Here is a 22,917-nt window from a genome sequence, read left to right as displayed (position 1 = left end):
AAAAAAATTTCTGCATTATCAATAAACCGCTCTTTTAAGAAGTATATAAATCATTGTTACATACATTCAACGGATTTATATGAATTACGGAATACTTTTGAGACTTGCCATCTCCATTGCGCTTGCATTGGCCGACGCATATACTGATGTAAAAAAAAATACGCATATCCCTCTCGATTCTCGCATTTCACGGCGCTATAGGCCGAAAATAACAATGCTAACGCGTTAAGACGATTCTCGCATACCTGTCAAGCAGAGGCAACTATAAACGAAACGGATGCGCCAGCTGTCAAGCTAAGGTCGCTCTGCGCTCCGTCACAAAGTCGTAGTCCCGCTCTCAATATTCCATACGGTCGCACCCCACGCTAAGTCAATGGAAGTATTTTCGGCGTTGAACACGCTCTCGGAATCATTAAGCGACCTCGACTAGTCGAGAGAAATAGTGAGTACGTCTCTTTATCCACGAAGAAAATTGAGGCGTTCAGGCTTCAGTGCAAGAGTGAGGTAACTGAAGTAAGCATACAATTTGCGAGATTCGGTTTCAAAATTAAATTCGGTCTCATATTCAAAGTGGATCTTATTATTAATTATGAACTGACTCCTTATTCTCTTTTACATTAAAACACGTAATTTTAATTAAAGGGAGATCTCTCTTTAAAAATATATAGAGATTGCGTGTAATACACATCTAAAAGATCCAAGAATATAAAAATTTTATGATCTAAGAATTTAGAGAATTAAAGATTTAAGTCTTCAAATAATCTGTTAATTTTAAAAAATCTTTTCATCTTTCTTTCAACGTCCGGACACACAAGGAAGATTTTGTCTACAATCTCAAAATTAACTCGAGCAATATATCATGTAAAAAATAAACTATATATATATATGTGTGTATATATCTAGATGAATAAAATTCAACGAAACTTAAAACACTCCTTGCATGACCACGTATAATAGGCTTCGGCATGCAAAATCATTCATTTCCTGCTACAAACGAATTTCGTGAGAGAAACTCCACTTTACACCTTTAAATACACCCGCGGTTGAAATTTAAATTCCGATTGCATTCGATTCATGCACTTGTATGGAAGGATAGATTTAGAAAATTTCAAAACAACTTTTCGAGAAATTAAACTTTATTAAAATTATTATTTACATTATTCGTGCATAGTTGGCGTTCTTTCGTAAAAGATAATTTAAGATTTGCGTGTAAATAAAGAACATTATGAAAATATTTAAGAATCAACTAAATGTCTTGAGATACAAAGAAGGTATCTACAATTAACACTCCTAAATTATTCATCTAATGCAGCGCGACGGGGTACATCGGCGCAATGAATCACGCTTTAATTACGATTTGTAACGCGAATAAACGCGCAATAACTTGCGACAGAAACCTTCGTAGAAGATCCTCAAGTTCTCGACGCTCAATTACTTTTGTCTGCGCTTCCGGTGACTTCGCTTCGGTCGTCTTTACTGCTCGCGGACGAACGCACGCGCTCGTCTCTCTCTTTTTGCTGCGACCCTAGTAGGCTAAGTATAGAAACGAGTTCATAAGTGTTTGCACCGACTGAGGCCGTGCACCAGTACGTAAATTGAGAATTCGAAGATGTAAAAATTTCTTGATGCATAAATCAAATTTTGTATAGTCTCAAGGGCCTGATATCTAAATTGTTCAAAGAGCCTATCATATCTATATTTTTTTTATTAAAGATTTTATAATAAAAGATTTGAGATCATGAAATGGGAAAATCTGGAAAAAAAACATTTAAATGTTTCAATCCTCTCGTGTCTCAATTTCTATTTTAATTTACAATTCTACGAAGTCTGAAGCGTAAAACAAATTGAGATGGTTATTTTTCAAAATGCAATCATAAATCTTAACCTTCACTAGATATTAGGTACCTGCTGGGAAAAAGTCCAAGTAGCATTACTTTGATATTCTTATTATTCGAACAACTTAATTTTTTCGTTTAATTAATAATTTACTATGCATTATTATTGTAATAATTTGTAATGGTGATGCTTGAAAATAGCTATTAATCTTCATCTTCTTAAAACATTATATACCAACATTATATGCAAATGCAAGAAAAGGGTAATGAAAAAAGCAGTAGGTAAGCCTTGACCCACATTGGTATACTTTGAACTTCATAAAAGCATAAAAGAAGAGAATATGCAATTTGTTCTGTTTATTTAATAATTTTAAACATATATGTTTGGATTTTTTCTGTTATTAAATGCGTTTGCAAAAAAATCCAATTATCCGATATTATCAACATATTAAACTACATTACATTGAAATTAATTTATTTTCAAAATAGGAAGTTGTTACATCTTTTATTATTTTTTTTAATCGATTAACTGAAGAGAACTCAATATATAATTTCAGTGTAAAACAAACCGAGTAGTATTTTCAGTTCCACTGACAACACGCACAGTTCAAGATATATTTCTTCTAGAAACCATATCGATATTTATGTTATCGATATTATATCTGTGATTATTTTATTATTCTTTTATTCAACTAGATTTTCTTTAAAATATCCTCAGGAAATCGCATTACATGTATTTTTTTTAATTAAAAATGACTTCTAAAATGACAATCTCATCTCGTGTTTTAATCTTATTATTTATAGTGTATTATACAATAGAAATATAGAACCACACTTTATATGAAAATATAACTGAAATAGCAGATATATAAAGATAACATTTATTAGATATATTGTAATTATTCTCCAAATAATTTCAACGCTTGCACTTCCCAAGAAGCATATAAAAGTCAACAAGAAAACCAAAATGACTTTATTTTGATTCTTAACAGCAATAAACAGTCAAATTTTGTAACAAAAAAAATTATCATTTTGACTTTCTCTTGACTTGGTATGTCCCTTGAGTTATTATTTAGCGGGCGATTTATATATTTGTGAAAAGATAAAATATCTCATCAAAACAAAAAAAATATACTCACCTAGCAGATACCGGTCTCACGCGTACGGCCACTTTGATGTTCGCCATATTACCATCTCGCGAATAATAATGTTGGCGTCATCCGGCTATCTACATTTCGCTGATGTTTTTCGATGATGAGGCACAAAAGTCCAGGTCGTCACGGATGTGAAAAGTTAACGACAGAATGCACGGAAACGATCACTAATGCGATTCATCACATCTTTCGGAGATCGAATGCATCCGCTGACCTCCACAAATTTGGTAGCGTGAGCTGGCAGAGAGTGATCGAGACGAATGCGTGCACCGGTAGTATTGGGTGCACGTGTTGCACTACCGCGATGAAAATACCCTCGAGTCGCTCCCAAGACCATCCCGCTTCGTGGTTTACCCCACCAAGAGTGAGCGAGTGAACGAACGAGCGAGTTTAGTGAGTACCTCGGTCGAACTCACTGTGCCATTTTGCTTTTGAATGTTATCCGATTCCTTGCTTCCGACGACACCAGTACGGAAAAGAGAGCACCACGAATTATGTGTACAAGGCGTTCCATAAAACGCCAGATGGGAAATATGATTAGGATTTGGAAGAAACGATTTTGGACAGCTTGCCACATCGAGCTTGTAGAGTACAAAGGATTTGTAAATGTGAGAATTGAGAGTTTTAAGTGCTTGCTGGAGCTGAGTGCTCAAGGATGTCAGAATTGGAGATCTATGTACTTAAGAGCTTAAGAATCTAAAAATATAAGGACTTTGAAACTTCGAAGCTAAGAGTTCAAAGATCTAGTACTCCAAAAGCACAAGCATACGAAGATCTAAAAATATGAAAATTTAGTAGTGTTTTTCATTGTAGCGGGTTTGAACCAAACTGAATTGAATTAATGACATTGCGTGCTCTATTATTGCTAGAACATATATATAATGCCAACCAATAGTAGCAATGTCATTAATTCAACCAAGTTGATTTAAACCTGCTACGGTTGAAAACGTCATAAGCAAACGTAACGAATTAAAAAAATTAAAATATCTAAAATAATCTCGAATCTTAATATCTAAAAATTTTGAACATTTATACATTTGTTAATTTATAAATTTAAGAAAAGATCAAGATCTTTAAAAAATATAATATTGCAAGACTCTAAGAGAGGATGTATCTAATAGATTCTGTATTAGAAGCTAATTAATAATAATAATAGATATTATTGGAGTTTGATTCTCATTACAAAAGGAATTTTGCGTATAATACTCAAAATTGCTAGTTTGACATAAATAATGCGCACGTTTAATTTTATTTAAATCTCCTATTGTGGAACAAGCCGCGACTTACGAATCGCCCTGTAATTTAGCAAATAGAACTCGGCGGAACGAGCAAAGACAAATTGCTGCTGTTGCGGTATCGTTGATTATGTTACCCCCCTTTCCCTTCGTACAACGAGGGCATAGTCACCGGCATGTCTCGGTGTTTAACGGAGTTACTGGGTTACCGTGTTGCACGGTGGTGACGACCGCGACTTAACGCGAGTTTATCGGTGGGGAATTAATCAGAGGGTCAGAGGGTAATTTACTGTGCCTGTGTTCGCCCGCGAGGAAGGGAACGTCTCTCAATATTTAACAGAGAGCACGTACAGTCATTAAGAAGGCTCTCTCGGGTCATCGCGGCTCGTTCCCTTTGTATGTGTATTCCATTTCATCACGCATGATCTTCATCTCGATTTCTTTGAAGTACTTCATCTGTCTTTTATAATATTTTAAGAGTGCGCCGACTTTCAGACGAAATCCCTCTTTGATCCGCGCATGATATTTTCGGGCTAGCAGATCGACTAGCATATTCTCTGTGAGATAGAGCTAGCGCTACGATTGCTAGTGCTGATTCTTACTCCTCGCTTGCGGTCATCAAAACCATTATATAGGAGAAAGACGTACTGAGAACCTACAATATAATATTATATAATATTATTTATCATATTGTATATCGTAATGTAACTTAAACATTACTATAAATTAACTCTTCGTATATAATTCTATAATATATGTGTTTTATTTGTGTGTTATATGTGTTTTAATTTTGCACCTTTTATTAGTAACCTAAATTTTGAACTTATAAATTTTTATACTATTCCAGACGGTATAGAATTCTGAAAAAGTTTACATACTGCGGAAAGAACGATTTTGTTTTAAAGTACTTACTTAAAAATTCAACTAAATACGGATCTAAAAATAGATTTGTTGGACCATCAAAATAATTATATAGGAATCTAAAGCATAATGAACAATGCTGTAAAAAGTTTTGACACTCTAGCAACCAGTTTTAGTATTTTTCGTGATATATTTTGATGGTCTAACAAAATTATTTTTAGATATGTATGTAGCTAAATTTTTAGATATTTCAGCAAAATCCTTTCCGTGAAAACTTTAACAACGCGAATTTTTACTATCAAATTAAATTTTATTTTATTAATTTTTTTATAGATTTAAATTTATCTACCACAACTCATTAGAATTCATAATAAAAAAAACTGATTGTGCTTTTAAAATCTGACATTGCCGGCGAAAAGTTAAGAACTAATTGAAATTACTAATTTATTTATTAGAAAATATTAAATATTTTTAAATATTTTTTAAATAAAATTCTTTTATAATACCTAAAATATATTTGCATATATACATTTGATATTATTTTTCGTAAAATTTTGATTTAAAGAAGATCATTAACATCAAATATTGTATTTTAACATACACAAGATAATTATAATGTAATTAAGTCTTGGAGTATATTGCCTAAAATTAAATTTAGTTATTGTTTGACACAATAATCTACTCACTTGAGAGAAACTTTCGAGAGACATGCTGTAGAACTTCGCGGCGGTGATCCTGGAAGGAACTTTCGACCGCATCATCACGATCTGCAGACTCCGACCGAAAGTGCCACCGATCCAGTAGCTACAGTAAGCCGACTTGCTCACGGCATCGCTCTGGTTCGTTACAAGCGTTGGCCGTAAATTAATTACAGGCGATTGTAAGCTCAACGAACTATGTACTAATGAAGATATATGCGTTGGTAATCAGTCGATACGATTATCATGCATTCAGTCTTCCATCGCTCGTTAAAATTTGTGCAATTGCGATACGCTTGCAATCTGATACGTTATCTAATAATCTACGTCGAACAAAAATTTACGTATATAATGACGTAATTATAATGTGAACTGATAATAAGATGCATAAATTTTGCGCCATAATGCTAATTTAATCTAAATTTTATGCTGACGTTTTACTTTGCAAAAAATAGCCAGACATTATAATAACCAATTTGCAATCCAAATAAATCGATTAATTATAATTAGAAAATTAATTTAAATATTTATTTGCTTATCGAGCTTTCAGTTTTTATTTGATCAAATAATGTGTAATTAGATATAGAATACTCGCCTCGTCTATTAACGCGTGTCCGCTGAAACTGAACATGAAAAGCTCCAGGACAGCGGAGTTCAAAAACATCGAGTATTTCATCAAGCGTGCCTTGTTTTTCATCATCTAGAATAACATTTTGCAATATAATATTTTTAGTTATAACGCGTTTTTAGCAAGCGAACACACCGAAGTAATTTGAAATCCCGCGAAGCAAACCAAACCGGTGCTGATAACGAATTGTCCTAACGCTAAGATGTTTATGATTCTTTCGAGAGCATCTGCGAAACTGAAGCACAAAGAAAACAAAGAACGATGGCAAGAATTGTATTACTATATATTACGTATACAGTAAATTTACAGTGTTGTCTAAAACTGGAAATCAGGAAAATATCAGGAAAATTAAAAACGACCAGGAAAATCAGAGAAAAATCAAGCAGGATATTTTGGAAAATTTAAATTCTTGACTTTAAAGAAGTTTTATATGCGTACATCACATCTACGCAATTTAGGAATATGCAAATAGTATTGGTAACATTAATAGTAATTTGCATTGCTATGTTAAATTGCTATCAACAAAATATTCAATGGTTTCTAAAAAAAAAAGACGAAAATACAAAAAAATTAAAAATATTATTGAAGATATCAGAGAAAATCATAAAATTTTATCTGGAAATCAGAGAAAAGTTATGGAATTTTAGGATGAATTTATGATAACCTCCTGAAATATGCTGAAAAATGATTTTTTTGAAGTGTCTAAAAATTTAGCTCGAGATACAAATCTGAAAATAATTTTGTTGAATCATCGAAATAATTATATAAAAATGTCAAAACTTTTTGCTGCATTAATTGCTTAATGCTTAAGATTCCTGTGTAATTATTTTCAGATCTATATCTAAATTTTTAGATATTTCAGCAAAATCGTTATTTGTGTATTACAGACAAATTTTACACTAATATATTTATGCAAAGATGCTTTTTAATAGTGTAGTTTTATAAGTTTAATTATCAATTACTACTGTTCAAATAATTTTACATTTTATTAGAAAAGAATTATTTCAAAAATTGTTTCTTCTCGCATTTTTTAATATCAAATCGATCTTTTGTACTTAATACAGGTAATATAAATACTCACGTAATAGCATTTTGATGATCTTTAATGCAGTTTGCCATTGCTCTGTCAGCATTGGGATCATTGCTATTCATTGCTTCCAGCCTCTTTCGCAGCACCGCGAATTTCGCTGATCCATGCGTTATCGCGACAAAATTGAAACTGGTCGCGCCGATTATCGTGCCACCTCCAAAAAAGCCACCCATTACATTGAAAACATAGATACATTCGTAGACGGGTGTGACTGATTGATTGACGAAGAAATACCCCCGGAAAGGAAATGTCTTCTCTCTTCCAAAAACATATGCCTAGTCAAGCAAATAATATTTAGGACAGTTCTTTATCGCTCTTTATAGTTAATTAATTATCTTCTTATTGTTTGTGTAAGGATTATGTTTTAATCGAAAATAAAAACAAGATAATTGATAACAATTATAGTTGATTGCGAAGTTTGTGATGATCTTGCTTTTTAGATTATATTATTCAGTATTGATTATTATTGTGTTGTCTCGTATTTCCCTCTCCCCGGCTCAAATTAATTTTCTATAATTATTAATAATTTATTAACAATTTAATTACCTATGTATCGGAAAAATAAATACGGCGAAGGGATTAACATCTATGTAACGTACGTGTACGTGTGCAGGTGTTTTCGAAAGGCTCGTAAAGCGAAACGACCATCGGAAAACAATTTCCCGTGTAAAGGCACTACCGACGCATTTGCGAAGCGATAATAAACAATTTCGGGAGAACGGTACCTTACAAAAAGAGAAAAAAATGGAATTTCGAAAAGCTACAAATGTCAGCGTTAATCATCGTGCAATTTGCGTTGCCCTGTCGCACGTGTTGCATATGTCAATCTATCACCGTCGTTTCACAAAACATGAAATGGACATCTGCAAAAGTAGTTTTTCTCGTTTGAGAATGTTTGTTTTATAAATGTCTTGCAGTTAAAATTTATCGTTAAACATCGTTTTATTAAGAAAATAGGCAGTTAGATTTAAAGAAACTTCTGCAGTTAATTGGTCCACAGGTACAATTTAATAACGGAGTCAATTAAAAAGTTATAAAGAGAGAAGTACGAAGTTTTGAAGCAATAAGCTGGAGCTCTCAGGGAGATTTTAAGTTTTATATAAAAGATATTCTAATGTCACTTCATATTTAATTCAAAATAGATCTTTTATTATCATAAAATTGAAAATTTGTAATTCTACGAAGAGTAAGAACCTTGAAAATATCATATTAAATTTTCAGCATTAGAAATAAAAGATATATGAACAGAAATTTTTTCAATTGCGCGAATTGAATCTTAAGAAAAATTACTTTTAAATTCAAAAGTAGACTTTCTTACAATCTTTGTGTATTTAGAGACAATCTGTGTACGTCACAATAGAAATATTAAATATGTGTGCACGTACCTCTAAAATTGGTATGCATGAGAAGGTAGTTACGGTTACAATTACCATAATTATAAAGCATTTTGCGAGTCGAAATGCAAAAAAGCATTTCTCCTTTAGAACGACTCTATCTTCATAAGATGAACAAGTCCAATCCTTTCTCATAATCTCGACCACATATAGCATATCTTTTTGAGAGGTCGTATAGATAATGAGACGTAACGTGGCGAGATAAAGTGCGGAGCCCGTTAAAGCGCATGCTGTCAGTTCGTCCAAATCGTTAAAATTGTTAACTATATCGGCCGTCACGCTGATACACATTGAGATGAGCTATATGTTGCAAATGACATTGAATTATTCAAAAAATAGATCCAAAATGTTTATATTAATTACATGAGAGAATTCAGTGATAATCTATTTATTAATTGTAAAAAGTTTACGAGAGAAAAGACAAAAATGTATCAAAAGTATAACATTTATGCTCATAAAGCATACATTTTAATACATCATAGATAGCTTAAAAATGTTGATTCATTAAAGTCCTTTTTGTTCATCATATTATATTATATAAAACTATAATTCATTTCACTGATTTTTCATACACTGGAAAAAAATTATATTAAAATGCAAAAAATGATATTGAAACAGCATTATTTTAATTGAAAATAATCTTGATCCACAATAACAGTATTAATGAAATAAAATTTTTAAAATAAGAGCATGACGTATTTGTCAATTAATAGTGTTATCATATAAATTAACAAAATTTGATAAATATTATAATAAAATAAAATGTTTTTTATTATTAGGTGTTGGAATTAATTCGTAGCGTTTTTAATGAAAGAATGTTATTTATTTCACATGAGCATTAAAATACATTAATGAAAGTACTTCCCATCACTTGTAAAACGCTACGAATTAATTCCAACACCTAATAAAATAATACTGTTGATATAATATTGTATAATATCATTTTTTCCAGTATATAATTAGTGCAGAGTCCTTTACTTATAAAGATTAAAATATTGAATACTAATATAATATATTAATAGAAATAAATCTCTTTTCTTTATCTTAAAATTTTGTTGCGTCTAATTAAACCTCCTTCGGCAACTGGGGTTTTTAATTGCAAATTTTGGTAGATAAATTTAAATGGTCTGTAAATAAAATACAATCTAATACTTCTAGAATGATAAAAATTCATTGTTAAAAGAAAAATTAAATTTACTTTGTTTCTCGAAGACCCCTATTGCTGATGGAAGAGTTAAAATTCATATTGCGGTGAAGAGTTAAGCAAGGTATTAATTCTGCATACTACGAAAAAGAACCAGAGCACATGACAAGTCTTGAACACCTCCGCGCTAATTGAATGGTCTCTCTCCAAAGGCCAAAAGGAGACGAATTTAGCAGCTATCATGACGGGCTTGATTAACTCGTCGTATTCTTTATCAGCGTACACTTGACGTACCACTTGACGTTCCACTTGACGCGTACTCTTGTCTTCTCTTCTTTGACCCATTATCAATGCGACTCGACGATGATGCGATCGCGACTCGTGACTTTTTGTGACTGCGGAAAAGCCGGAAGTCCGTCACCGTTCGCTGACCGGCGAGAAGTCTATGTGCCAATCTCGAAAGTGCCAATCTTTTCTTCCCCTCTATTCTCGTGATTCGATCGCACGAATGACGAGATAACCGGATATCATTCTCGTAGGTGGCATAATGCCCGAAGTTCGAAACTCTCCACTAACGGGCGGGGCAAACTTCTCGCGTGCATAGATGTCGACCTGTTTCCCTTTCGATGGGAAAAAAAAAATGCATTGTCATCTCTTAACGTGAAATTACGCGAATCTTTGTGTGATAATTTATTATTTATTATAAAAATCGGATATTCTATTTCTCCATCATTTTCATGTATTTTTATAATTGATTAATATTATTCGTATGACAACTTCAATGTTGATCTGTGCGTGGTTAAGGATTATTTTAGATTCTACGCCAGTGACTTAGGGAAGTAACATGTAGTTACGAATATTCTATGTAATCATGGTAAGCGTGTAGGAAGTAAGAAGGTAATAGTTGAGAGCAAGTAGTTCTATCTTCGTAAGTGATTTTATTACAGGGGAATTTTGCGCTAGAAAGAGGGCTATCTGCGTCATTGAACGTTTTGTACTTTGCGTTAAAAATAAATGGAATAGTGAAGGAGAAGGAAAATTACATAAGAATACTTTTGTGCTAACAAGTAAGGTATGTAAAGAATATATTGAATATAATAGATTTTTGAAAATAAAATATATATTTCTTTTGTGCTTTGATAATTATGCATAAATACATATGGATTTATTGGCTATTTATACGATCGAAGTTTCTACCGAGTAATAAATATGCATCTATTCAATGTGACGATATTATTGCATAAATGTATAAACTATATAAATTTATAGATGCGTCTATTTGCATAATGCTAGAAATAACAAAGATAACTTTTCAATTATATCTTGTTTACGCATTATTTATGTTTTGTTATAATTTTGTCTTTACTTTTTAGCCATTTATTTATTATATTGTTTAATATATTTTTGTAATTTTTTAAAGTAGTTTGATTTATACGGGTTGAGGATGAATCAATAATAAACCGTATGGGGAGTAATTCCTTTTATAAAAATAAGTTTAGAATAAACTTTATTTATTTTTTTGTTTGAAGTTTTATTTCCGAGAATATAGTTTGTGAAAATTGTGTTCAGTATTACGCGTCTTCAATGAAGATTTTGTGAAAAGACACTGTATACAAATTTGTAATGTTTAAATTACGTCCACTTTATGAATGGCAAAATTTAAGAAAATGTGACAAATAGTTAAATTTTATTAATTTTATTATTTTAAGATTAACTTTAATCTTTATTTAACTTACTGTTTATTTTTTCTAATTTTTTTAAATTAAATAAGATAAAGAGTAAATTGAACCGAGATTAAAGTTAATCTCATATTGGTGGAACCGAGCTTAAGAGAGAAATTGTTTTATACAACAAAGCCTCGGAAGAAGTTTATCCTGTAATTTTATTTTTGTGCAAGAAATCTCTCGCGTTCAGTTGTATTATAGGCTTGTTCTGTATGTAAAATATATATTCTTTTTAAACATTTTGACTTGAATTTGAATTCAAATTTTGATCTCTCGATCTCGTAAGTAGACGATCGATAAATTGTGCTCCGACTTCACACTTCACACTTGGTTGAGAATCACTGGGCGAAGTCGTGCATGCGCAGTGGAATCAGGCTGACGCATGCATAACCTATCAGAACCAATCAAGACTGTCAAGAGGGTTGTTTTCGTTCGTGATAATTGTGACATCCTCGACGATCTCGCGAGGATATGAGTTATCATTATAAAAATACGCGATAGCCCCTGAGAATGGCTGCGCCTTATCTAGGCGTGAGCGATATCGTTCATCTGAACGTTGGCGGCACTAGGTAGATTAATTTCGCCAGTTATCAGTTTTTCTATCATCTGTTTTTACTTGATCCCGTTAAGTAAAATCTAATTCTTGCACTTATATATTAAGAGATTTTATATCTTTCAGATTATTTTACATTTTTTGTCTTGATATTTTACTGCTTCTTGGATCTTTTGTTAGATTTTTTCATTAATCTCTTACTAGATCTTTGACATGTCTTGACAGCATCAAATCGTTTCTCTTTTCAGATTCTCCACGTCTCGTCAAACTCTGACGTGGATCCCGGATTCTTTCTTTACAGCATTGTTAAGTAATAGAATCGACAGTCACAAGGATGAGACTGGTGCACTTTTTATAGATAGAGATCCAAAGCTGTTCTCTGTTATATTGAATTATCTTCGTACCAAGGACATTGATCTGAAAATTATAGATATTCGAACTTTAAGGCATGAAGCAGAGTATTATGGCATCACTCCCTTAGTTAAACGATTGATACTCTGTGAAGACTTGACTCAATCATCTTGTGGCGATGTACTGTTTTATGGTTACTTACCACCTCCAAGTGTGTTAATCATTATTTATCACATATTGTAATAAACGTAAAGTGGGAAAGCAAAATTGTTATATGAGAATGTAATGTAATGATTCTGTTTATTTAAAGGTATACCACTTCAAGAACCTGTTGCAGTAACATCAAATGTCAGTGATGTATCAGTTCATATTAGAGTTAGTTCAGCTTCAAACTCTAGAGTCGATGGACCCTCTACCTCGCAATCTATGACAACCACTAACTCTACTAATCAAAATGTTAACGGTATTTATAGATTTTATCACTGATTTATTATTAACACTCCAGAGCTGACAATGAATTTATTGGACTTACTCTAATATATTCTTTATGTTACATTTACAAATTTGAATTATTGTTCATAATTAGAAAGTAAAAAGGGCAATGAGAATCAAATGTGAAAAACAATGATAAAAAAAATATATATATATATATATATTTTTTTTTTAAATTACAACAACATAAATATTAAGTCACAGGAACAACTGCTCAATATTTATGACTTTTTTAAATATTTAATTATAAATAAACTTAGAGAAAGAGTGTCCATTCTTTTTTTATAGAAATTATGTCAAAATTATACCAAGAATTTTACTTAGAAATGTAATATTTTTTGATGGTGTCTTTGTGATTCCTTGAATTAATTAATATCTTCTAATCAACATAAATTAAATGAGTTTTACAAATTCTGACATCAGTTGTAAAAGGTTAATAGATGAATATCTAAAATATTTAATTAGCGTCGAATAACTCAACATAAAAAACATTAAAACTGACAAATAATTATTTTGCCGTAGGGTCACAAAATCATAAAGGGGTATTGGGAACCCATATGAGAAATTCTTCTTTAGATTACCGATTGCCACAACGCGGTCTTCCGCATTCTCGCACACCATCTTTAGATCTGAGACATGCTAGGAACAATTCGGCTGATTTGAATAAATTATATAAAAATGATATTGGTTTAATATTTGGATCACAACAAGGTAAGTATCAATGAATCATTTTTTGTAAAATGATATCCATTTTTTTGCTTTTCATTTCTAATATTTATAAAATTACTTAATTGCAGTTTCATCATGGGTAGACCCTCTGAGAGTACAAATCATAAAAGCGCATCACAACTGGATAGTGATCGCTTACGCGCATTTTATCACATGCTATCGGCTGAAGGACTCGTCTGGATGGCAACACGTGTTCACCAGTCCGCATATCGAATGCATAATAGAGCGCGTGGCGATAAATGCAAAGATGGGAAGTGGCGCAGATGGCAAGATGGTTGCGATCTCCTATGGCAGTCAAGTAAGACTTTGGGGTGTGTCCGAAGAAGGGATCAAAATCAATGTGGGCACATTTAATTTAAATGTGCGTGTAGAATACTTATTCTTCATTGGCAGTCAGTTAGTTGCGTTATCGCCGACTGGAAAAATCGGTGTGTGGCATGCAATGACTCATCATTGGCAGATACAGGACGTAGTGCCCATCCTGTCATTTGACACGGCTGGATCTTTTCTTCTATTAGGTTGCAATAATGGTTCTATTTATTATATTGGTAAGCAAAAAAGATATTATATTTCTAAGTAAAATTCTTAGTACAAATTGTCAATTTATATATTAGAAGAGTGTTATGAGAGAGTATAAAAATTATATTCTCTAAAACCTTAAATATTAAAAGTAATTAAATCATTAAAAAAATATTTAATGGATTTAGATCATGGATTTTTTTGGATCACAAGCTAATTTTTAAAGAATGATGCAATTATATATATTTCGAATACTATATGAATTACAGACATGCAAAAATTTCCTTTGCGAATGAAGGATAACGACCTACTCGTGACCGAGTTATATCGAGATCCGAGTTATGATCCCATAACTGCGATATCTGTGTATTTGACGCCGAAAACTAGTAAGTCTTCCTTTATGATTATTCTTATCTTAATGTAAGAATGTCATTAAATAATAAAAATCTAGAATTCCAAAGTAAAAACTTTTTCCTTTAGAGACAACTAGGACTATTTGTTAAAAACCGATTCGAACGAGTGACGTATTTTATTAAGATTGTTTATTAAAGCTGCTTAATGCAGAATGTAATAACAAACGTCACTATTTCAGCAGCTTCATTTTGCAAGGATCATTTTTTCAATTGCTGTGCATACATTAAACACAATAACAAATCATTAATAATCACATATATATATATAGGTGTAAATATAAATGTTTTTTTATATTACCAGCGTCTACTAACCAGCGTCTATTTTATTTATTAAGATATTATAGGAATATTATAAGGTTTGATGTGTTGGTCCTTAAAAGATATTAATGAGAGTTTATTATTACATTCTTTGCTTCATCATTTCTCGTACAACTGGATAAATAGCACAAGGCAAGTATGGGTCGATGTAAGCAGACTTTCTGCTTTCTCACGTTCAACTCGTACAAAACGAAGCGTCATCCGCCTTCATCTTTGTGTTGACTGCATCAAACATGATTCGTGCGATTAAACAGCAAATACTCTCTTCCTCTCCAGATAGCGTTAAATTTTATATCGATACACTGGCGCATAGTCATATATTTTTTGCGTATTAAAATATAAAAAGAAATACTTAAATATAGAAATGTCTCTGTGACAAAATTATTTATTTTATAATTCATAGAATGAATGTGAACACATGTCTTTTTGTATGTGCGAGAGTACGAATTCACATGGGACTTATGAAATGATATTAGATTGCACAACTTATACACAACCCTGCTATCCTTATGCGTCCAGTTGTACTAACGCGATGTTCTTTTATTTTTTCGCATACTTTACGCAGTGGATTCAGTTAATCTGATTTAGCTGCTTGCTTGCTCTTTCTATTCATAGTAATATGTTCCATGCCAGCATCTGAGAGGGGAAAGGGAGGTAATAGAAAACATGTATCTTTGCTTGTATACTTTTTTTCGTTGGTAGTGACAAATTTATAGGTAATTTTTACTTTTTTTTAACTAAATCTATGCAAAAATTAAATTTAAATAACATTAATTACTGCCCACATCGTGTTATTGCTTAATTATAAGATATAATTTTAATTTTAGATATATATATATATATATATATATATATATATATATATATATATATACACACACATTATTTGTTATAACTGGCTTCTGCTTATTGTTGCAATGTGCAGCATGAGGCATTGTAAGCTTTGAAACATCATAAACATTATTTTTTATTAATAGTACTCATTTGAACATGTATGTTATTTAAAGATTACTTCACGTTACGTCTACATTTTTGAAATGTTTCATTATCGTAGTTATTATATCAGTAATTAATCGTTTGATACACTATTAAAATTTTTTTATCCGTAAATTTCATACAATATTAAATTGGATAAATATAGATTGAAGTGAAAATCTTAATAAAATCTTAATGATATAATAGTGTTAAAATTATATGTATGATCAGAGATGTATTTAATCTAATTCTTAAAGTGTATCAGGTGATTAATGCAATATGTAGCACATTTTTTTAAAGTATATCAATTCCCAAACATAGGTCTCTGCGGAAATTGGATAGAAATCGCCTATGGCACGAAATCCGGAAGTGTCAGAGTTATCGTTCAGCATCCCGAAACAGTTGGCCACGGTCCGCAACTATTCCAAACTTTTACAGTGCATCAAAGCAGCGTAACCAAAGTACATTCAGTATCAATAGAATTATATTAGGTGTTGGAATTAATTCGTAGCGTTTTTAATGAAAGAATGTTATTTATTTCACATGAGCATTAAAAAATACATTAATGAAAGTACTTCCCATCTCTTGTAAAACGCTACGAATTAATTCCAACACCTAATATATTAATATTGTACATTAAATTACAATATTAACTTATGTGCAAAAATTATATTACAGGTAACACTCTCGGAAAAATACTTAGTATCGGTTTGCTCGGAATATAATCACGTCAGAAGTTGGGCAGTGACCAGATTCCGCGGAATGATTTCGACTCAACCGGGATCGACGCCAGAGGCAAGCTTCAAAATTGTTTCTTTGGAAGCAATTGACTCATGCGTTAGCTATAATGCCGGCAACGATTTCGGTATGTTGTAATATCGCAGCTCTTAAATTATCACCATTCTTTTTAATAATTTATTATATTTAAAATTATTTTTAAATAATACTTTTTATATATATATATGTATATTTTAACGCGTTTTTATTTTTATTAAATATCTTTTAAAATGCGAATTTTATCTTTTTGATTTATTTAATATATAAATAAAATATCATAGGACCATTCGGCGAACAAGATGACGAGCAAGTATTCGTACAAAAAGTCGTACCCGAAACTGATCAGTTATTTGTACGATTAGCGTCGAATGGGAAAAGAGTTTGCGTAATACAGTCGGTGGACGGCAGCATCATAAGCTCATTCTATGTACACGAGTGTGAAGGTTCTAGTCGTATGGGCTCAAGGCCCAGACGTTTCATATTCACTGGTCATTCTAACGGCACCATTCAAATGTGGGATCTCACAACGGCATTGGATCCGTCTTTCAATGCCACTCGAGGTACATTACTCTCTCCCGTTGTATGACGTAACGGAATCAGCGAGCATGACTCACATACGAAATAGTGTAGGAAGTAGAAAATTAACATAAATCATATATTTAAGAGAAATGTTCTATAGGAAGCAAACAAACTATATTTATTCCATGTTATTCTATATTTATTCTGTTTATTCTATATTTTTCCTTTATTTATTCTCTAATAATTTTTGTTATTATTCAGATTGTATTTTAGAGAGGAAAAAAATGCCTCTATATAAATTATTGCGATTATTTCTTTATGATAAATATTAATTTTATATTAATTTTCTACAAGACTTTTTGTAATTAATTTCGTCGATTGAATTAAAATGTATTGTCAGATTTTTATTATCTCTCCGTGTCTTTTTTACAATAGATACCTCCGGTGGACCTACGCCAGAAGAACTTTGGAAGTTGTTGGATCAATGTGATCTAAGCAACAGCCACTGCTCAACGCCTTGTATTAGTCCGTCTCCTTCTTTGCTTGCAGCTGGACCTAGAATTAAGTCAAGTAACGTACTGTTTCTCAATCAATCGCAAAATCCAGAATCAACGCCTGGACCAAGTCAAACGTAAGGATGTGCCTGATGCAAGGTATGTCGTGCCAAAATGCACACAAACAGAATCTGCATTTATTTAATTATTTATTTATTATAAACCATCAAAAAGTCTGTAGCCATAGTTCCTAAATCGCCATCTTTGTATTTTCAATGTGTAATGAGACCGAAGTTTGCTATCTGTCTACTCAAACAGTGCAATTTAAAAATAACGTAACGAAAGATATGACTGCATTTATAAACTCTGTAGCCATTATTGTTGAAATCATTATTTTAATAGAGAAATTTGCTCTTGTGCGTAAATATATATACTGTTTTATTAAATTATTTTTAAGAAAGCTTGATAACATCACTATCGCTTTTGAATATTATACACAAGAATATTGTTGTTGACATCATAACAAAAATTTTTCTAAAATTTACTGTTTAAAAAATTCTATAAATGTCTAGAAATTCATAATTATATTTTTTCTTGCTACTTATTGTTATTTGTTTTATTGCAAAATGGCTATTAAGAGAGATCGATTTTATGATACTGATATTGTTCGATGTAAACTTTTATATGTTGGCTCGTATATCGTTTAATAAGATAAGGGAAGGAAGAGATATTTGACAAAATCAAGAACTGATAGATAATATAAGTTAAACATTTTGTTTATATATTATGTATATATGTATATTCAGTTATATATTCTGTATCAATGTTATAAAATGAATCAAATACGAGATGCGTAGAATCATGCACGGAATCATGTTATTTGTCACATCATTTTAATTTCTCGAAACAAGATTACCAAATAGTTTCGAATTCTGATAGATTTACATTGTAAATCGGTAATGTTGACCAACATTATGTCATCATTATATGTATATCAATTTCTATATAGCGATCTTGCTTCGAGTGTAAAACATTTAACATTATTTCAACATTGTATCAACATTTTATATCCTGAATATTATTTAAGAAGTTGATTTTACTTATTTCTTGGTTAAAGAATAGTATACATTATATATGCAATTAAAAGATTACACATATATTCAAAGATCGAATTGTACTCTCATTATATACATAAATACTTACAGCTTCATTGCATATATAATGTATACGTGTTCATCAGTGTACATATACATATATAAAACTTATAGTAATATTATTGCGCAATCGCGTTACTTCTGTGATTTAAATAAACCATTGGTATATGTATGGAGATGCATACTTATTGTTTGAATATTTATCACTGCCATATATATATGGACATCTTATATACACTATACATAGAGACTGTTATAAAAGTAGACGATTAGAAAGATCGTTTTAGAAATTTTCTCAGTAGGTTACATTAACTCTATAATAATCTATATTATAATTTTTGTTTATAAAAATCTTTCTCTGTGTCTGAAAATCGATAACATTTAACGAATTGGTTATGAAATAATATAATGTTGCGGCATATAAGTATGTGCAGCAATTCGTAAATAATAATTAGAGCTGGATTCTTCGCATTTTGGTTTTGCGAACAAGTTCATCTAACAGTTGTAACATTCGTAATCACCACTATAAAAATTTAACTCTCAGGCACTACGGTGATATACTTTGTAACAATGCCGAACTGCACGATTAGTTAAATTACAGCTATATGAATATTATAGTTAAAATCTATCGAATATATAGTTAAAATTAGTCTAGAGTAATGTTAATTTCTGCATTATTTTTCGACAGATAGTAGTATTGTACTCTTTGTTAAACATAAATATAAAATATTCCACAACAATGTGTGTGTAAACCGGAAGATCGGTGGAATAATTGCGGTAAATTCTGCATAAAAACATTTAACCCTAGTATTTGTTATATCCTAATATTTGTTAGAGATCGGACGTGTCTCATATAAAGTGTTTAGTCCAGAATAAATTATTATTGAACAATGATGGATGAGTCATCGGCATCAACAAGTAACACCAGGCGATCAAACCGATCACAAACAGACACATCAATCCAGCTCTTTTCAATGGATTCTTGTATGCTGCTATCTCAGAAAGATCAGGAAATCCCATGTGATTGCAGAATGAATGCGCAACAAATGGTGCAACAAAATGTCCTAAGAAAAATATATGAAATCGAAAAACTTTTTTCGCTAATAATTTTAGGACAAAAAAAAGTAAAATGATCCTACCTGTCCTCGCAAAAAGAAAGGCCGCGTATGCTCCAAATAACGTCGTATACGTAGACTGAAAACCTAAATTCAATGTAATTAATTTATTTCAGTTCATTGGATATTATAAGATGCTTTTCATTTGATGATATAAGCATCATTTCTTCAATGAGTAACAAAAATAGAACGATACTTGTGTTAACTTGTGTTATCAAATGAAAAGCCATAAATTCCAAGTATTCACCTTAAAACTTACAAGATATAAACAATGCGTGTTTGATGCTCATTCCCATCTTTACTCTCTCCACTACATGATGGAAGTGAGCCACCCCGAAGAATAGAGGGCACACGAATATGGCAGTAGTCGGGGTGAAGCATTGCAGGAGTAACGGCAACATGCAAGCCCTAAAGGTCCATTCCTCGGATAATGGAGCGACCACTTGATTTCTCCACCAAGTTAAAGTTTGTACGCTCGCCAGCCAATACATGGGCTCTATGATAAATGTACAGCTATTAACTGTTATACGTTAATGCCAATTTCCATAAATACAGATTAACTTTAATTTTAGTCCCAACTTACAATTTAACTTTTTTTAATTTTTAGAAATAGGAAAGGAAGAGTAAGTTGGAATCGAAATTAAAGTTAATCTATATTAATGGACGCACATTAGACTCTCAAGTCGAGTTCGGATACCAACCGGTGTACAATCGCCATAGCCCACTGAATCCCTGTAAACTCAAGGGACCTAGGAACAGGATCATCGTTAGGAGCAACGATATCACAGTCGCCTGTATTAGACCCGTCCATCGAAGGCCCAATATTTCCCAAATGGTTATCTGTTAGGTACAATAAAAATAATTATCTATAGAGAATAGTAAAAGCTAAATCACGTGTAAACAGAAAATACCTTTTGAAGTATCTTATCATTTAATCCAAAGTACAAGGATATCGGCGAAACAAGAGTCATAATAAATACGCTAAAAAATCGTTTCTTTATGGTCGATGGATGCTCTCTGAAACATAAGCCATCGAGTGTAAAGTTTAAGAATATGATATCAAATATTTTTATAAATAAATATATAAATTATATGAAATGTCTGAATTATATGTTATATTGCAGAAATTAATAGAATTATTAATTTTGTCAGTTGCTTCATAATTATTATAATCTGAAATTATATTTGCTTGTGCAAACAGTAGCCTGTTCATATTAGAATTACTTGGACATCTTTTTTTAAAATCTATACTATATGTATTATATATTTATATATTTAGTTGAAAAAAATTAAACTGAAGAGATAAAGTTTATCATCACATGTTGCGACAAACGTCAAAAAAATCTTAGAAAACAGATCGTTTTAAATTTGAATGATTTTTACAAAAAATTACAAAGCATTTTGAGTACTTTAATATACATATTACTGGAAATTGATAGGATTATTAATTACTTGCCAGTTATTTTATAATTATTATAGTTATCGAAATTATGTTTAATTAGCTTCCTTAACACTAGAATTGCTTTAAAAATTAAAATTGAAAAAGAAGTAAATTAATTTAATTATTACAATAAACATCATGGAAATACATCATAAATTCGAATAATTTTTCTACAAAATTATAAAGCGCTTTTACTTTGATAAAGTAATAATTAACATCACATTCGGATTCGAATATCGCGCCAAAGAGACGCCGTTAATCGTGTACGATCTAGATGGCGCACTCGATGTCTCCTCCATCGCGTGACGTCCCCGGAATTCCGTTTGACGGGTTTTGCCGTGCGGCGCTGGCTGCCGTTTGTCCAGAAATTCCAGGAGCGGCGCCGCGACAGGGAGCCGCAGGGAGCGCCACCACGTGCGGACAACTGCGTGCGTCAGTCACAGCATCCATCCGGTCGGTGTGGGACGGTTCGCGTTCGCGAGCGGTTTACCGAACAGACAAGTGTGCTCGGACAAGACGGAGGCGCGAGCCTCCTCCACGCGAGGAGTCTCGCTGGATGGACTGGACGTTTTTGAAGGAGAGGAAGAAGCGCAGGGTAACATCGAGACTCGAGAGTGTGCGGTGATCACGATACCGCCGTCGTCGTCGCTATCGCCGTCGCCGTCGACGCCGGACGCGTTACCGCAACGTACCTGTTGTGCGGCGAACTCCAGACATAGAGACTCGCCACGTAGACGATCGAGAGCGCGAGGCACGCGAGGATCGCCGTGGCGCAGTTTGGCGAATTATCGGTACTTGGTTCCGCGGCCTCCATAACTCCATAACCGATGTCGGTCGTCTGTGTCGCGCTCCACTGCGGAAGGGGGGCTCGGTAATAAGCCCCGTGGCTTTAGCGGAGGATCGCGGGGACGAGAGAGAGAAGGAAAGAGAAGAGAGATAGAGGCGCCGCAGCGGTAGAGGGTTGGAGACGGTAGAAGTCGAGACTCGACGGTGTGGTGTGAGTCGAATGGGGGGTGGGGGGTGGACGACGGCACTGGCAGTACTGGCACGCACTCGCACTCGCAGGGCAGAAACTTGTCCGATTGGCGGCTGCCCTCTGGGCCAGTCGGCGAGCAGAGACCAAGAAGATGGCCGCCGTGCACGGTGGTAATGTCGCTATTGTGTAGTGCATCCTAAGCTTTTGGCAGCTTTTCTGCCGTGGGCAGCGTCCGCCGAATACGGTACCGCGGCGGCTGCCCTACTGCCGGGGACGGGGGAAGGGTACCGCCGGATCTCATCCTCGCGACGTATCCTCGTAGTAGTCG

General features: G+C 32.8%; 4 protein-coding genes across 9 annotated transcripts in view; 1 reads left to right on the top strand and 3 right to left on the bottom strand.

The window, feature by feature from the left end:
• Window positions 1–3,489, bottom strand: part of LOC105144812 (uncharacterized) — a 43,793-nt gene extending 40,304 nt beyond the window's left edge. The window contains exon 1 of the mRNA XM_011053984.2: window positions 2,975–3,489. Within this exon, the coding sequence (XP_011052286.2) occupies window positions 2,975–3,021 (47 nt within the window). The 5' untranslated portion in view covers window positions 3,022–3,489. The remainder of the gene's footprint in view (window positions 1–2,974) is intronic.
• A 719-nt stretch (window positions 3,490–4,208) lies between these two features.
• LOC105144813 (4-vinylanisole receptor) lies at window positions 4,209–10,685 on the bottom strand. 6 transcript variants are annotated; one of them, XM_087415509.1, is made up of 7 exons: window positions 10,181–10,679; window positions 8,932–9,195; window positions 7,493–7,776; window positions 6,547–6,646; window positions 6,379–6,483; window positions 5,772–5,921; window positions 4,209–4,879 (listed from the first exon to the last, which is right to left on the bottom strand). In XM_087415509.1, exons 1-7 carry the CDS (start codon window positions 10,382–10,384, stop codon window positions 4,823–4,825), a joined length of 1,164 nt encoding a protein of 387 aa, XP_087271635.1. In that variant the 5' UTR covers window positions 10,385–10,679; the 3' UTR covers window positions 4,209–4,822. The 6 variants fall into 6 exon arrangements, with proteins under 6 accessions (XP_087271635.1, XP_011052287.1, XP_087271634.1 ...); XM_011053985.2 differs by having other exon boundaries at window positions 8,887–9,195; window positions 10,334–10,676; XM_087415508.1 differs by having other exon boundaries at window positions 8,887–9,195; window positions 10,181–10,675.
• Window positions 10,686–12,115: 1,430 nt separating this feature from the next.
• Window positions 12,116–19,233, top strand: LOC105144815 (BTB/POZ domain-containing protein KCTD3). The gene is made up of 10 exons (XM_011053988.2): window positions 12,116–12,332; window positions 12,565–12,878; window positions 12,978–13,130; window positions 13,682–13,870; window positions 13,957–14,436; window positions 14,677–14,793; window positions 16,435–16,574; window positions 16,792–16,978; window positions 17,172–17,450; window positions 17,845–19,233. The coding sequence occupies exons 1-10, from the start codon at window positions 12,274–12,276 to the stop codon at window positions 18,042–18,044; spliced, it is 2,118 nt and encodes a 705-aa protein (XP_011052290.1). The 5' UTR covers window positions 12,116–12,273; the 3' UTR covers window positions 18,045–19,233.
• Window positions 18,664–22,849, bottom strand: Sras (Ras converting CAAX endopeptidase Sras). The gene is made up of 6 exons (XM_011053986.2): window positions 22,306–22,849; window positions 21,084–21,189; window positions 20,874–21,012; window positions 20,432–20,668; window positions 20,197–20,259; window positions 18,664–20,121 (listed from the first exon to the last, which is right to left on the bottom strand). Exons 1-6 carry the CDS (start codon window positions 22,425–22,427, stop codon window positions 19,907–19,909), a joined length of 882 nt encoding a protein of 293 aa, XP_011052288.1. The 5' UTR covers window positions 22,428–22,849; the 3' UTR covers window positions 18,664–19,906.
• Between the last annotated feature and the right edge of the window lie 68 nt (window positions 22,850–22,917).

The sequence above is a fragment of the Acromyrmex echinatior genome, chromosome 18 (assembly GCF_024713525.1).
Source record: "Acromyrmex echinatior isolate Ae372 chromosome 18, ASM2471352v2, whole genome shotgun sequence".
Classification (NCBI taxonomy): domain Eukaryota; kingdom Metazoa; phylum Arthropoda; class Insecta; order Hymenoptera; family Formicidae; genus Acromyrmex; species Acromyrmex echinatior.
The sequence above is the reverse complement of the archived record's forward strand: the minus strand, read 5'-3'. Positions and strand labels throughout refer to the sequence as shown.

Excerpts from the sequence above, each read along its gene's own strand:
- LOC105144813 (XM_087415508.1), bottom strand. The coding sequence starts at position 10,384 with ATGGGTCAAAGAAGAGAAGACAAGAGTACGCGTCAAGTGGAACGTCAA. Across the intron at positions 6,647-7,492 it reads GATCATCAAAATGCTATTAC|TTTCGCAGATGCTCTCGAAA; the intron begins GTGAGTATTTAT and ends TTTGTGCTTCAG. Across the intron at positions 6,484-6,546 it reads CGGGATTTCAAATTACTTCG|ATGATGAAAAACAAGGCACG; the intron begins GTGTGTTCGCTT and ends ATGTTATTCTAG.
- LOC105144815 (XM_011053988.2), top strand. The coding sequence starts at position 12,274 with ATGGCTGCGCCTTATCTAGGCGTGAGCGATATCGTTCATCTGAACGTT. Across the intron at positions 14,437-14,676 it reads TGGTTCTATTTATTATATTG|ACATGCAAAAATTTCCTTTG; the intron begins GTAAGCAAAAAA and ends TATGAATTACAG. Across the intron at positions 14,794-16,434 it reads GTATTTGACGCCGAAAACTA|GTCTCTGCGGAAATTGGATA; the intron begins GTAAGTCTTCCT and ends TCCCAAACATAG.
- Sras (XM_011053986.2), bottom strand. The coding sequence starts at position 22,427 with ATGGAGGCCGCGGAACCAAGTACCGATAATTCGCCAAACTGCGCCACG. Across the intron at positions 21,013-21,083 it reads ATGATAAGATACTTCAAAAG|ATAACCATTTGGGAAATATT; the intron begins GTATTTTCTGTT and ends TGTACCTAACAG. Across the intron at positions 20,669-20,873 it reads GCTATGGCGATTGTACACCG|AGCCCATGTATTGGCTGGCG; the intron begins GTTGGTATCCGA and ends CATTTATCATAG.